Consider the following 15,601-nt stretch of genomic DNA (forward strand, 5'->3'; position numbering starts at 1 on the left):
GTTGGATTCCAAATCACAGATTGTCTGCATTTGTGTTTTTGAAATGTTTCGTTTTAGTCCCGCCACGTAACCTGAGGATTGAATCCCAGAAGGATACTGCAGTGGAAGGAGAAGAGATTGAGCTGAATTGCACGTCCATGGCCAGCCGGCCAGCCACGATGATCAAATGGTTCAAAGGCAGCAAGGAGCTATTTGGTAGATCCACCCCCTCTTCCCCCCACCAATCAACTCAATGGTATAGATTTAGAGGGGCCTTAGCCTGTGAGGATGGTGATGGTGATGATATGTGAGCAGATCTCAGATGTCGATGCTGGGTCTGGCATGGGTTCTGCAGGAATACAGGATCGACTCCTATTAGAAGCTTCCTACTTGAGAGCCAATAATCAAAACATCTGAGGACGACTTTTATATCCTCACAGTCTGTCTTTTGGCAACTCACCCAATGTGTCCTGGGTCCACCAGCCCACCCTTCTATTTGTAGTGCTGAAGAATTATCAGAACAATCCACTGCAAATGGCCCTTTCCTTTCGTAGTCCTGCTGCAAAACAAGCAGCCCTTAAGGAGAGGCTAATCTACCCCACATATCATAGAAGTTTGCCACTTGGGCCACCACCTGTATGGACTTGGGCTTCCTCCTCTCCTTTCTCTCTGCAGTGTCCTTGGTGGCCCTGACCTCTTGGGCTGCTTCTCTCCTGCTGCACCGAAGTGGCCATCGTTGGCCTCCCTCAAGTGCTGACTTGCCCCTGCAGGGACAAATGTCCCATGGAGAGAGCAGCTGCCTCCTCACCAGTATCCCCACCTGCTGCTCTGCCCAAGGAGCTGCTTCTCCCTTCAGTGCTGCCCTGGGCAGCTGCTCTGAGTTGCCCGAGGTTCCCCAGCCCCCGTGGCCAGCTGGGTTGTCAAGAGGCTCTTCCACCCTCCGCAAGCCGTTGGGGTGAGTGTGGCTGGTCTTCTGAAAGCAGGATATTGGCCATGCTCTAAGAGAGAGAGAGAGGGAGGGGGGAGATGTCTGGGTGGGAGTGAGGATGATTTTTGGAAATACTAAAAAGATCTACCACTTGGTCAAGTTTTTCTTTTCCTTGACAAAGTTTTACAGTGGAATTGGCTGCCATTGGCGGGATAATGGCCCTTCCAGCCCTGTGAGCTGACAAGGGGAAATAATTTCATCTCTCCTTCCTGCAGGTGTCCCCACATAGATTAGCTGGGCTCAGTTTCTGTTTTCTGTCTTAACCTCTGAACAGGAAGTGAAGAGGAAGTCTTCTCATCCCATGCAAGGGTCCATTTTTTAACTGCTGCTCGCTGAGTCCTTGGGTATCTCTCCTTTCTGATGAACTTCTGGAGCATTCAGAAGAGTTTGATCCCAGACACACTAGATCAAATAATAACTTCATTAACCAACCATTCTTAAGCAGTAGGATTCCAGCCATCTTTCAGCAGTGATAACTGTGAAATAAGTCACAGCTTCTGGAAATACTGTGCCAACCTTCTAACTCTTGGGTATTCATGAAGGCTGACTGGGTGATTAAGGATAAGCACAGATCTGAAAGCATCCCCAAGTTGTCCTTTATGGTTCTTTATGGACAATACAATCCCATCCAAAGCCAGTGGAAAGCCACCTCCCAGCTCAGACACAGCACTCCCCACAAGTTCCTCCTAGGAGAAAAGACAGGGTACCGATTTGTCTGTCAGCCTCACTGTAGACCTCTTGACCTTTGGCAGAGGACACCGCATTCCTTGCTATCTGATCCACCTCATTCTAAAGCCCTAGGTCACATCTGTAGTTTCATATACGATCTTTGCCATCACCTGGTCCTTCAGAGATTAATCACTGTCCCCCTCACATTTATTTTACTTATTTGCATTACATTCAGTCCTGTTCTTCTTGCTCAAACAAGAGACTTCCCCAAAGTTTCAGCTGTGTAAATGAGCAAAGATTCCCATCCTTTCCTCTGCTTCAGATGCCTGGCTATTTCAGTGGGGCCATCTCCCTCTCCCTGCCAGCATTTTAGCTGAGAAGAGCCACATCACCCCTGAAAGCAAACCGATCCCCACCCACAATAGTGCCATGAAGGACCAAGCAGATGCCCCGCACAATAAGCAAACACTCTGACTTCCAGGATAACGTCTACTGAAGGTGGCTGTCGCTTGTCTTCCCTCTAAATGTTACAAAGGAAGTTCAGCAGCCCATCTACAGTTGCAATGCAAGGGGTGCGGCTTTTCTAATTAGACTTTTCTGTTGATCTTGCCTGCCGAGACGGTGTGACACCTGCTTCCAGACCAGGAAGCTATAAGGCAGCCAGTGGCGCTTCCCTCATCCATGGGGGCCCCCTACCCTTTTCTCCCTTTATCGCAGCCCTCCTTGTGTTCTGCCCTTCTCGTTCCCCTTCCTTTTGGCAGGAAGCCCTGTGGGATGTCTCTGTTTCCACCCGCTGCCACTGCATTTTTCTGGTCTTCAATAGTACCCATGCTTAAATATTTTAATTACTACTTTTAATTATGTAAATCCATGGAGTCACTTTCCCTCTTAATTATTGATGATGGCTTTTGGCAGTGGCATTAGAGGAAGAGGGTAGAGGATTTTTGGCTCCACTGACTTGAGTGTTTGGAAGGCATCCTGGAATCCTGATCCTCGCTGTTGAGTGTTGTAGATTGTATGTTTAATAACCCCGAGGCAAAGGTGGGACATCCCTTCCCTTTGAACCCGGAAGCCAGTAGGAGTCCCGGCTCGACGGCTTCGTTTTTCTGGCAGGGAAGTTCCATGACAGCAGAATGCCGTCTTTTCTCTCTCTCATTCAAGCCTCCGCTCACGCAGGTGGGCAAATGAAGTGCTTACACAGGAGCAGCATCTGCCGCTTGGCGACTGCTTTGGCCGTCTACGCCTTCAGAATGGGCGGAATGGGCGAGAGCACAAGATGGGCTTTGCAGAGTTGGGAGCGCTTCTGTGTCTCCGAGGGTGCTGAAGAGAGGAGGAGCGTTTGCCCAGTTGGGTTTTTTGCCAAGCTGTGGAAAAGTGGGAAGCTCTGGGGCAGCCGCGGGACAGGGCTGGGTGGGGGGGAGTGCGGCAGGCAGCGGGGTGGCCAGGTGCGGTCCTTTGCGGCTTACCTGCTCTCTTGTCTCCCCATCCTCCCCTGTTCTGCAGGCAAAACAGAAGTGGAGCAGTGGTCAGACATGTACACGGTGACCAGCCAGCTCTTGTTAAAGGTCAAGCGGGAGGACGATGGGGTCCCAGTCGTCTGTCAGGTAGACCACCCTGCCGTTAAAGACTTGCAGACCAAGTACTACCTTGATGTAATGTGTGAGTACCAAGATCACAAGCTCTCCACTGTATACCTATGCTGTTTGTGTCTGGCTTTCTTGAATTGGACATTCAGAGTATTGAATGTGAGTTTAAACCTTTTCCTGCCATTCTTTCGTGTCTCTTTTGAAAGAGTTCTGCTGTCCAATCCTGGACGAATCATACAAATCTGTCTGTGAAATGTTGCTTTAATGCAGACGTCTGACTTCCACAAACTGGTGCCTTCCAGGTGTTTTGGGACTATACTTTCCAGAAGTCCCAGCCAGAGGGCCACGTTGGCTAGACTTTCTGAGAGGTTCAGTCCAGCAACATCTGGAGGATATCAGCTTAAGTAAGACTAGAGGTTCAGTATATTTCTACCGGTCTCCACAAAGCCCTGAAATCCTGAATAAGCCTTTGGAGTACTTGTTGGAGAGGAGTCCTAATGCAGTAGGGGTCCTCCAGTTGGGTTGGAATGTGATTCCTGTGAATCCCGACCATTGTGGCTTTTCATTTCCTCATTATGCCTCGAGGCTACAATTTTGACTTTGGCCTCAGTTAAAGCTGTGTTGGAGGAAGTCTGAAGTTCAGTTCTCATCTCAACCGTTGCCCCGTCAGCCTTTGAGCTGGCCGTTCTGGGCCGTTTCAGACATCAAACAAATTCAAGTTCAGAATCGAATTACGTTGGAATATCAGCAGCAACCCTTCCAGAGACCCTGTGAACATTGGCATGGCTCCTTGGTGGTCCACACTCCTTCAACCAACTGCTTTTCCCATTTGTGCTGGGTTTTTTTTCCCCTGAATCTTTGGCTGTCACTATTGCCCAATGTAGAAATGCTGTATAGCCATGCATCCTATAAATATTGTTATTACAGGATAACTTTCTGCAAATCCCGCAAAGTTAAATTAGTGGTTTGGCAGTAAGCTGTGTCTTCCTGTTTCAGGCAGTTAGAGGACCAGAGGGTGGCAGAAAATATCTAGGCCCCTGCATATGGTTCCTTTTGCTGCTTACGTTGAAATAATGCCCAGAATTGTGGCAGCAATGAATGGCATCTGGAGGGTTGGAATGTGACCCATCCCACATTAATGTCATTCAGATGCAGTGCCATAGGAAGCATGGAAGAATCTGTGGCTAAGCAGGCAGCCGCTTTCATAAAGGAGCCAGAACTACTGCAGGCTGGTTGGGAGATGATTCCAAATGTCTCTTCTGTCTTTTGTGTTTGCAACTCAACCGAAATGTTATACAAAGAACCTCCCCTCGTGTTAATTTATTTCTTCTGCTTCATTATGTTGTTCCATTATGAGCATTTTGCTTACAATTTTCATATTGCCCAAAAGTATTGGGGAAGTAGCATCCCTATAATGGGAAGACAATTTATCTCAATTGGAGGTTGTGGCCGTCTAGTCCCTGGGCTAATGCGTAATTCATTTGTGCAAACGTTACGTCCATTAACATTTCTTGTAGAGCGCCACTAGCATTAATAATATATTAGCACCTCTGCTAGGTCTGACCGGGAGAGCTTCCACACACGCACAGACCCTTACATATGTGTGTCGGTGCACACAGTTGAACTTACTTGGAAAATGATCAGAACCTCCATCCTTCCAATGCCAGCGAGGCCTGTGCAAGAGAACTCCCAGGGGCTTCATCTCAAAGGCTAATGAGCAAGGGTGTCACTGGCATGCATTTACAGTATTTATTTACTGGGATCTAGTCAGAACATTTTTGAGGTCAAAAATGTCTTGGGTTAGTTCTGTTAGTGGAGGAATGGTGATATTCGAATATTACGGCATTTTCTCTCTAATTGATGTCTTACCTGATCTGAACAGGTGTCCCTCTTTTAGCATCCTGATGTCATAGCAGCTCAGAGAAAAGCAGAGCCCACTTGTCTGTTGCTTGATGTCCAAATTACTACAGCCCCTGATTTTCTGCCAGCTGCTCAGAAAAATAACACTTGTAAAAATCAGGCCCAATTATCACACATTCTCAATAGCTTGCTGGACTCTGAGATTTGCAATCAGAGCCTAGAGCTGGGCTCACCGTTACTGCTTCACACATGTCAGATGACCAGCCTGTTGTCGCCAGGTGTGTGGAGCCCAAAACGCCAAGCCATGAGACTCTTAACGTTGGGACCGCAGGGCTGCATCAAAAGTTCTGCTCCCTCATTGGCAGCTGGAGAGAGGGACTCTTGGGGAAGAGGACACTAAAGATCCTGGACATCCATTGTCCCTGCATGGCTCATGTGTGACCCAATCCAACCATTCCCTTTCCCTTTGATCAAGGGAAGGCCTGAACCAACAAATGCATAGTCACAGCCAGTTATTTTTTCACTTGGGCATACTTAGTAGAAGATAGAAGTCAGAAGGTAGCAGTGTAATAAAAAGGAAGGTATTAGTAGGTGAAATTCAAATTATCTATGGAGCTTTCTCAAGGCTGTGAGCTAATTCTTGTTTGCTCAAAGGCTTGAATGGGCAGGTGCATGTTAGCATTGGAACAGAAGTGGGAGGAGGAGGGAAAATTAAAAAGACGCCTTTTAGAATGGTCATATGGTAGATGAGGCTTGCATTTGGGCACCCTTCTGGCTTCACCTTGACTTGGACAACTTCAGTAAAAGATTCTGGGCTCTTGTAAACAGAATATTAAACTGAAATCCACATAAAGCAATAGAACAAGTTTTGGTATGAGAAAGGCAGCTTTTCATGTGTGAATGAAGAATATAGGAAGCTTCCCGTGCAGTTTGTTCCGATATGGTGAACTGTAGTTTGCACAGACATGATTGTCCACACGTCCAAATAAGTTGGGTTGTTGTGTAGAACAACTGGAGGCTTCCAGTCTCTCCTCTTGTCCAGAAGAAGCGAGATCATGCTAGCCTTGGGCTCATATCTGCACATGTTGGAAACATCTGTGGGGCCAAAGACTATTCTTCCTTGGAACATGTTTTGTCTCTCTTCTGTCTACAGCTATAAAGGTTTCTGAATGAACAGAAAGTGGTGGGATGGAATATTGGGGTGATGGGGGTAATAATCAGAACAGGTGGTAAAGGAAGAGGCATTTTGGACGGCAAGCAAGGATGGTTTCTCCTTCCTCATAGTTAAATGTTTGGAGTTTGGAGCAAGTTGTTAAAGGTATTTGTAACTCATACAAACATTTGGGGAGAGAAAGGAGGCTTTAAATAAGTGCAGAGGGCTTTCAGTTAGAAAGCTGCACTTTGCATCTGGCAGAGCCTTTTGGCTATGATGGTCTCAGTGTTTCGAAGGGGAGTTTTGTCCACAGATTTGTTGCAACCCTTGCTCTAGGCCTGTCAGTAACTCCATTGGCAGTAACCTTCCTGCTTTACAAACGCCAAAATTCATCATGCAGGATCCCTGGCTGAGAAATTTGGCCTGTCTAACCAAAGTTTTTTTGAACATGTCACGTACACTTACTTTTGGTGCAGTGGCTCAAATGAAATTATGGACTTGGATTTTATTATGCAAATCAGCTTTTCTGTGAGGACCGTGAGAGCCTGTTAGGGGAGATGGTTTGTGGGCGGCCTGAATTGCTGAGGGCTGTTGTGCAGAGTGGAGGAGCTAATGCTCAATATGTGTCCCAAACTCTCTTCCTCGCTTTGTTGCCATCCATAAGGCTCTGAAACTGTACCATCCTCACATGTTCCTAAATATGACCCTCCTGCCAGTGTGTTTTCCTGTAGAGGCCAAGTATAAAAATGTGGGTTCTGTGGCATTTTGAGATGTGTTGTCCTGGCCCCAGGAGCTCTTCAGCATGATTTCTTCCTCTACAGGTGTTCAGTCCTGCAGGGAGAGAATGGCTTTCCACTTGTCCTTCAGGAATAGCTAGAGGACCATCTAGGTTATAGCATTGGATATCTTGCTTGACTAGAAATAAAGGTCCACAAGTTCCATTCTTGCTTTAACATAAATCAGAGTATCTCATGAACACTTCCAGGAGCAAAATTACCATGTCATGGCTGACTTTACACTTAACCAGTCTCACCAGCCATGCCATCATTCTGCGGAACTCATCCAGGGTAGAGGTAATGGGCTTTTCAGAACTTGGGAAAGAGGATGGTGATTTGCAAAGTATTAGAGCATCTGCACGTTCTTCTTTTATCAGGTAGCTACATCCCTGGTGGGTGGTTAGTAAGAGAATCAAGAAAGCTCCACAGTAATAATGTAGTGATAAATTGGGTGTTAAAGTACACATATGCGGTTGCCAAGACTGCGGTAAACAAACGCCTTTCCCCTTTCAATAAATCTGGTTAAAGAAGACTGAGAATCTTGCTTTGGGGTTATTAGCTGCCGGTAAGGGCTTGACAGCAGGCCATTTTGAGGTGTGCTTGCACTGGTTGACCTGCAGTGGAGAAGGTGGTTGTGTGCAGATACCTTTCTAAAAACAGGAATGGAGCCTCAAAACACCTTAAGACATCATTAAGGTCTTGTGCTAAACAAACAGAGAGGAGGGAGAGACTGCCTTTCTGCCTGTGTCTTTTGTGCCAAGGTCTTCCCTACCTTCCTCCTCCTCCTTGGGTGAAGCAGTGTGGAGAGGGAGGCAGGCAAGCAGTACAGACTTCAGGCCACAGGAGAAGAAATGCAGAGGAGAGTCATAATTAATAGAACCAAGATATTTGTAATGTCTGCATGTATGCTTATAAAAACATATACCCAGAGAAACTGCTGTAACCTCTGTTTGTTGTCTATACCAAGAGAATATCCAGTGCCCAATTATGTCTAACAAAAAAGGAAGGAAGCCAACCGATGTGGGCACCTCATGTTTTTATTAATCTGCATGCTTCTGGTGAGTGCAGATATTAATTGCACAAGTATGCAGTAAAGTGATTAACATCAATATAATTTATCATCTGGAGATTTCTGAACATAAATAAATGAGCTGTTCTGTTCGGCGAGGTGTTGACCCTTTCAGAATATCTGATTTAAAGGGGGCCTTATATTAGTATTAGTATTATTGTAAATATGAAAGGCCCCCAATCAGCCAAGTGTACAGTTATTTGATTTTCTGGAGCATTAGCCTCTCTTGTTTGTGACATTTCCCAGTTGGGTGCTCGTTTGTGAGCCCATTAATAAGCCTTTCTCTGAGGAATGCTGTGGCAAGCCAAGAACGAAGGTAGAAGCAGAGCAGAGCGCCCAGGCCCAGCAAGGGGGCAATTAAGGAGGGGGGAATCGCACCAGACCCTGAGCCCAAAGGTCTCTTAGTCTATCCAAAAAGCCCAGCTGGGCACTTTAGAATAATAGAGGTTTTTCCGTACCGTCCTTGATAGCAAAGCGGATTGTGCCTTGTTGCTTGAGCTTGGTCTCAGCATCTGATCCAGGGGCTTGCTTTTCCTGTTGTGCGATGGCAAATTGTACATGCAGCCTGTGATTGGTGGCAAATGCTGAAGGGTTTACAGTCGTTAACCAGCTAATTTAACAAGAAGAGGGCAGGGCATTTCCAAGAAAAAGAAAGGGAATGCATTTTGAGGTTTATTTAGCGAATCCAGGCCTAATCTCCAGGCTGAAATATGTATTACTCCGTGAATGAATAAGGGAAGCGGAATAGATTGGGGCCTGGGAGGTTTCAATTTTTAGTTTTACCTGAACTTTGTAAATAATGCCAAACTCCATTGTTTGAACTGTTTGCTTCGTTTTCCTGCCTGCCTTGACCTTCACTGCTACCCAACATCCTTCAAAGGGGTGATGGGCTCAGGTCTGCCCCAAAGCACTTCCGTGCCTGAAGCGGCTGTCATGTCCCTTCCACCAGCATTGACCCATTGGCTCTGGTCCAGCTGCTCAGCTTGCACACCTGCCCTGGTGGGATCGCTTCCCTAACCCTCCGTTCCCCGCTTCATCTCTTCCATGATTTGCAGCTCTGGAGCTGCCACACATGAGGGGCGGAAGGGCAACGCTGCAGCCTAGGAACTCGGCTGCGAGAAGAGGGCCTCTTCGGCTGTCAGGATAGGAGGGAAGGGTTGGTCAAGCTTTTGTTTCACAGGCAGCTGGAGCAGCCAAACGTTTTCTTCAAACTGATTTATCACTGCTAATTGACTGTGTATCATAACTTCTGAGTGTTGCAGAGAAGGAAATATTGGACACAGTGTCTAGATGCAAACAAGCTGCCTTTGGACCCAGGAAAGGTAGGTTTGCTGAATTTCCAGAGGTCACTGGGACTTAAATGTAGTCTTTTCCCTGATTTCAGTGTATTGGTCTTCTGTGTGGTGGGTCGCTTGCTAGCAGTATATGAGTTATGGAACATGCCACCTGCTCATAAAAGAGGACTTGGCTTTGGCAAGTTTCCCAAGCCAGCTGATCTGAATGTTCTCCAAAGTGTTTCCAGTTGTGGTGGCATCTCATTTGGGGGCTGCTCTATTTCCTGGTAATGGCACTTAGGCATGTCAATTCCATCCCTCTAAAAAATGGCTGTATAGGTCTCAGGCACTGACAAGAGAAATACGCTAATGCATTGAAGACTAGTTGGAAAGCCAGAGTGAGTTCCGTTGATCATCTGTGGGTTGGAACATAGATTCCAGAATGTAATCTTCTACATTGTGGAAGGATGATTTCCTAGATGGGGGAGAGATTTTCTAGTTAATTGCATCTGTTCTATGTCCCAACTATGAGGGAGCCCACATGAGCAAAGCTACCCTTGGGGCATCCAGTTCCAGTGGAAGGTAGAAAGTTGTGCATTAGGTCAGGAAGGACTGGAGATCAAAAGACATGGGATCATTTTAGGAAGTCAGTGTTTAGGTCTCCAGGCCCTGCTGAAATATACCCTAGAATACTGAAGAGCTGTTAGTACCTCTGTCAATTAACTTTGAGGAAACCTGGAGAACTGGGGATGTGCCAGAGAACTGGAAAAAAGCAAATGCAATCCCCTCTTCAAGAAGGAAAGGAAGAAAATCCCTGTAATTATCAACCAGTGAACTTAACATCAATACCTAGAAAGATGTTAGAGCAAATAATAAAGCAAGCCATTTGTTGGCATCTTGAAGATAATGCCAAGATTGCTAAGAGTCAGCATGGCTTTGTCAAAAATAGGTCATGTGAGACAAATCTTGTCTCCTCCTTTGACACGGGAGCTACTTTATTGGAAAAGGGGAAGGCTGTAGGTATAATCTACCTCAATATCAGTGGAGTCTCCACATTACATTCTCATTGACAAGCTGCTAAAGTGTGGTTTAGATGGCATGGCAGTAATATGGATCCATGCCTGACTGGCTAAATGCAATCAGAAAGTCAAAGTCAGGGACTGGAGGACATGGCCTGCGAGGAGAGGCTGAAGGCACCTGAGATGTTCCGTCTGGAAAAAAGAAGTCTAAGGGGTATTGGTGTTCAGAACCATATAAGGGTGCCAAAGGGAAGGTAGTGAGGAATTATTTTTAATTGTCACAAAAACTAAGACCAGAAAAAATGAGTGTAAATTACAGCTACCTTTTCATTTAAATACAATGAAAATATTCCTGTTAGTAAGATCTGTACAATAATTGAGCAGTCTGCCTACGGAGATTTTGGATTTTCCATCTCTGAAGGCTTTTAAGAAGAGGCTGGACAGTCACCTCTCATGGGTGGTTGACTTGGTTTTCTTGTAAGTTGCAGAGAGGTTGGACCGGATGATCCTTGTGATCTCTTCTCATTCCACAATTCTTTTATTCTATTTGTTACTAAAACTGATTTTCTCTTATGAAAAGATAGTACTGATACTCAGTTTTCTTGCTGTGTCCTCTGCTTTCAGTGTTGTTGATTGTGTTTTCTTCTTTTCATGAACCCATTTTTTACAGCTCTGAGTCCCTCATTAGCTCTGTTCTTCCTTTCATGCTTGGAGATCCTGTTTTTGATTTGGTTTCATCCTGTGAGTTCTCTTATTCAGTCTAGGAGGATGAGGATGATGGCTTAATCTTTACTCTCTCTGGTCTATGTACTTTTTTATTTAAAAAAAACTGATTTTGTTTGGTATTGTTCCCACACTTGGTTTTTTTTTTTAATCTTTCAAGGACAACATGTCTCGTTTTTCCCCTGGATGCTGCTCTTCGTGTTCTTTCTATTATGTGAGAATGGTGTAATTTTTATCTCAAAATCAAAACTATTGATTTATTAGGTTTACTAGATTTATACCTGCTGCTATCCACAGACTCTCAGTGGTCAACGATAGCCAAATGTCAATCAACAATATAATAACATTGCTATTTAAAATATGTTTTTGCTCTTCATTTTTCATCGTTAGTTGCATCTTGAATCATTTTTTTCCATTAATAAGCATTGCCAAAATAATAGCGTTGCCATTAATTCTGTCTACCGTAGCCCCTCTTCCCTTAATTCACCCTTGTGGGTCTATTAAAATAGTTTTATCCTGTTTTTCCTGTTCCCACTTTAAAACCCTTGTTTCTGGATATTCTGTGTGCAACAGTTATCATGCCTCTCTGTTTTTATTTTTCCTTTGCTAGTTGCCTTTCTGCTTTCCATGTACAATTTAAGATTCTGGTCCTCTCCTTCCAGCGCCTTTCATTTCTGATTTCTCTGTGGTTTCCTTGTCAGTCCTCTTCGCTCTTTGGGAGACTTCGTTGCTCACTAAACCACCCATTTGGGTAGTTCTTTTCCTATCTGTGAACCTCCGAACTAGCTGATATTTATTTAATTGATTCCCTTCATCTTTTCAACAAATGTCCAAAGAGTCACTTATTCCTAATCCTATTTGCTCTTCTTCTCCTTCGGTTTTAGGGTGTTTTTTTTAAAGGTTCCTTTCTTTCTAAATCCCAGTGTGTCAATGCCTACTTTCCTTGGCCTTGCGAGCAGAGAGAGGAGATACCTGCATACAGTATTTCAGAGCTAATGCTGGGTTCCCCCTTCCCTTCGTTTTTTGTGTCACTTGCAATTGCAACCAGCAGAAGGCATTGGTGACGTTCCGGTTGGGAAGGAGGAAGCAGGGCTGATGATGGGCATCGGATCAGAATTTCAGATTTGGGTTATGATGTGGCGAGAGAAACACACATTTTCCTCATCTGACCCGGAGATTGTTGTACAGCTTCATGTAGTGGCATCAGTAGGCTCCGACACTTATCACCCAACAGTGTAAGAAGAGCAGCCCACTCCTTGCTTCGGGAGAAGCTGCAGGTTGTGTCGTCTTTGTGTCTGTGCCAGGGCATGCCGTGCTTTGTGTTACATTGCTTTACTTTTTACTTACCTATCTCAAAAGATATCATCAACTCCATAATAACTTTTTCAAGTTATAACTGCCAACAGAGTGGGGAGCCGGATTACTCTGTGGCAGAGAAAATGATTTTTGTGGCATGAGATGTTGATGTGGTAATGAATTGGTGACTCTTTTAAGGTGCAGCACTTTCTCCTGCTCCTCTTTCTGTCCCAGTGCTGTTTAATCTTGTGTGTGTGTCATATTATAGAATCTGAGAACCATGATGCTTAAGACACCTTATTAAGCTATTCTCTTATAGGATAATTGGAAACCTTACACTCTGTTATAATTCAGTGGTGATGTTGACCGTTATTAACAGTGCGGCTTTGTATTTTCCCCTCATTATGAGGATTTAGTTGGACTTCTTATCCAATCAATTAAGGGATATGATCTGCTCAAACTCTCTATCTTTAGGTTTCTCCAAGTGATCTCACCCGGACAGAAAATGTGGTTGCTAAAAGTGTTTTACATGTAATTGTGAATGTCTTCATGTTTGTCTTTTAATCAGGACATGTATATTCCTAACCTGGTTTGTATCCCAGGATTCATAGGGGGAAAAAATAACAAGAATCTAGCATGTCTCTTTATTGCTAGCTGTTCCTAAAATTACAGTAGCTGCGGATTCATGGGGATAAGCATCCGTGACAAGGGAGAGACGGCCTTGCTCCAAATGTGTCCTGGTTTCGTGGGGCATCGTGCCTGTGCCGGGGTGGGCTTCAGGGCACCCAGGTCTTTGTAACTCTCTTTACCTACAGGGTCTTTCCAAAGGATTCCCAGACTCCTTCCCTGAGTGTAAAATGCTTTAACACCACCACCCCTGCCCCCCAGCATTCAGGGATTTGAGAATTTCCTTGGCCCTTGCCGAGACCCGTGTGTTGCCCGGTCGGCCGCTTCTCCTTCCTCGTCAAACGTTCCCACAAGAGCCCAGCCTATTAATTTGCCACCGCACAAAGGATTGCCAGCCCACAAAACGCAATGCACGATAAAAGGTATCAATTCCAAACACCGCAAATCTGCCGTCTCACCTCAGCCTGAAGGCAAACGAGTTTCCTTTAGCTTGAATGAGTTCAGAGATAAACTTCAATTTAACAGAATTTCTTTTTGCAAGAACCAGTGGGAGCTGCTGCCTTGGCGTGCAGGTTTCTTATCAACGTGTTGGGTTTGGAGCTTATTAGTTAACTTAATTTGGGGAAATGCCAGGATAATTTACAGATCAAAAGGTCCACCTGAGAGGGGCCAGCGCCAGAAGCCCTTGACTATTTTTTCTGCAGGATGTCTTTTTAAAGAATTAACCAAATGAGCCATTTGCTTGGTGTCTTTTTTTTAATGGGGTGATTCATTCATTCATTCATTCATTCATTCATTTTTTTTCCTCTCTTTTTCATTGTCTGTGTTGTGTCTTTGATGTGCAGATAAGCCTGAAGTACAAGTTTTGCAGAATTCTCCTCCGCAGCCGCTAACAAGGGAAGGAGACCTGCTTGAACTTCTGTGCCAAGTCAAAGGGAAACCAGAGTAAGTGAGGTTCTGACATGGGATTGGCTTGCTGTGGCAGAGCAGGACCTCTCTTGAATGGCTGTGTGGCAAAACCTTCCTTCTGGCTTGCCACCCTGTGGCAGTTGTCCCCTCTCTTGAAACCCTGCATCTCTCAGCACCTTCTCCGTCCTGGTCCTGGTCCTGGTCCTGGTCCTGGTCCTGGTCCTGGTCCTGGTCCTGGTCCTGGTCCTGGTCCTGAGCTTTGTAGACATCAGGCAGCGCAGGTACCAAGATGGCATCTGTAGAAGAAGACGCCATCAACCATCCCACTGTAGGCAGCTGGTCTGCGACCGCTGCAAAGGAAAGAAGATAGCGTGCCTACAGAAGGACAAGAAGTGTCCAGAAGGTTTCTGTTGGGCTGTAGATGTGAATTAAGTTGAAGGACTGGGAGATGTCACCTACTTGAAAATGGTAGGAATGAATTATAGGAGACAGAGATGCCCTCTCACCAGTGCTAAGTACTTCATATTTGTCAGGTTTTCATTCCCCTAAGCCCCAAAATCCCTAAACGGAAGGTGCTAATAAGCTGTTACAAAAACTAAAGCAGTTTTTCAGTAGCTTTTTATATCCCAGCTCTTGAGCCATTTCTGTACAGGAGTGTGATGAAGTCTTTTTGCAAAGCATTAATGTGGAAAAAACTACAAATATTTTGAGCAAGGAAAAGGTTTTTGCAGCCTGGGTTTTACTTACTATTAATTCTTTACAACGCACGGCTTTTGCATCTGAGCCTTCCTTTTTCAGTCTCTCAAATGAATTAATCATAACGAGATACCTCTAATCCAGTGTTTCTCAACCTCCACACCTTTAAGGTGTGTGGACTTGAAGTCCATGCATTTTAAAGGTGCCAAGGTTAAGAAACGCTGCTCTAATCAATATGTTCCTGGTTTAGCCAATGCAGTTAGAGGTTTTCCTGCCCCATTCCTCAGTAAATCCACTATTTTCCACCATGCATTCAAATCTCAAGCTGACACACACCTCGTCTGTTCAGTGGCGCTCTCTTCCCAGTAACGATGCATTGGACAGAAGAGAGACCTTGCGTTAGGTAAAGTGCTTGAGCTTTGTTTTTCTTTCTCTCTTCCCCTCCCGTTGGCTTGGCTTGGTTGCATGTTTCTGGGTTTTGCTTTTGAGTGTTGTATTTTGCAGTGTTGTCTTTCCTGTTCTCTGTGATATATTCTAATTTATTCATTGTGTGGAACCCATCGCACATTGTGGCTTAACATTAATGTTTACTCTTCCTATGAAGGAATAAGAGAGACAGAGATTGCTATCTTGGCAATTACATTCCAGGTGCCCAGAGTAATTCAGAAAGCCATAAGATTTACCCCTGATTGATGTAGTGGTTGGGTTGTGTCTTGACTTGAAAGAAAATGCTCAGCTTCTGGCTTGGACAGATCAGGGGAGGGAAAATAATTTCAACCCCCTGAGCGTGCTTTTCTGTTTATGATTAGCTGATTCCTCCGTGTGGAGAAAGTTTGACCACCCAGCTTTATGCTTCTCCCTCTCTCCCTCTCTCTCTCTCTCTCTCTCCCCTCTCTCCCTCCCTCCCTCCCTCCCTCTCTCTCTCTCTCTCTCTCTCTCTCTCTTCTTTCTTTCTTTCTTTCTTTCTTTCTTTCTTT

The 15,601-nt window shown here is 45.1% G+C and overlaps 1 protein-coding gene across 5 annotated transcripts in view; it reads left to right on the plus strand.

Annotated features, from left to right (window-relative positions):
* CADM1 (cell adhesion molecule 1) overlaps positions 1-15,601 on the plus strand; it is a 236,002-nt gene that overhangs the window by 174,300 nt on the left and 46,101 nt on the right. For all 5 annotated transcript variants that reach the window (XM_063311056.1, XM_063311060.1, XM_063311057.1 and 2 more), the window contains exons 4-6: positions 58-195; positions 3,140-3,295; positions 13,865-13,964. In XM_063311056.1, coding sequence (XP_063167126.1) covers positions 58-195; positions 3,140-3,295; positions 13,865-13,964 — 394 coding nt within the window. The remainder of the gene's footprint in view (positions 1-57; positions 196-3,139; positions 3,296-13,864; positions 13,965-15,601) is intronic.

Source organism: Candoia aspera, chromosome 9 (assembly GCF_035149785.1).
Source record: "Candoia aspera isolate rCanAsp1 chromosome 9, rCanAsp1.hap2, whole genome shotgun sequence".
Taxonomy (NCBI): domain Eukaryota; kingdom Metazoa; phylum Chordata; class Lepidosauria; order Squamata; family Boidae; genus Candoia; species Candoia aspera.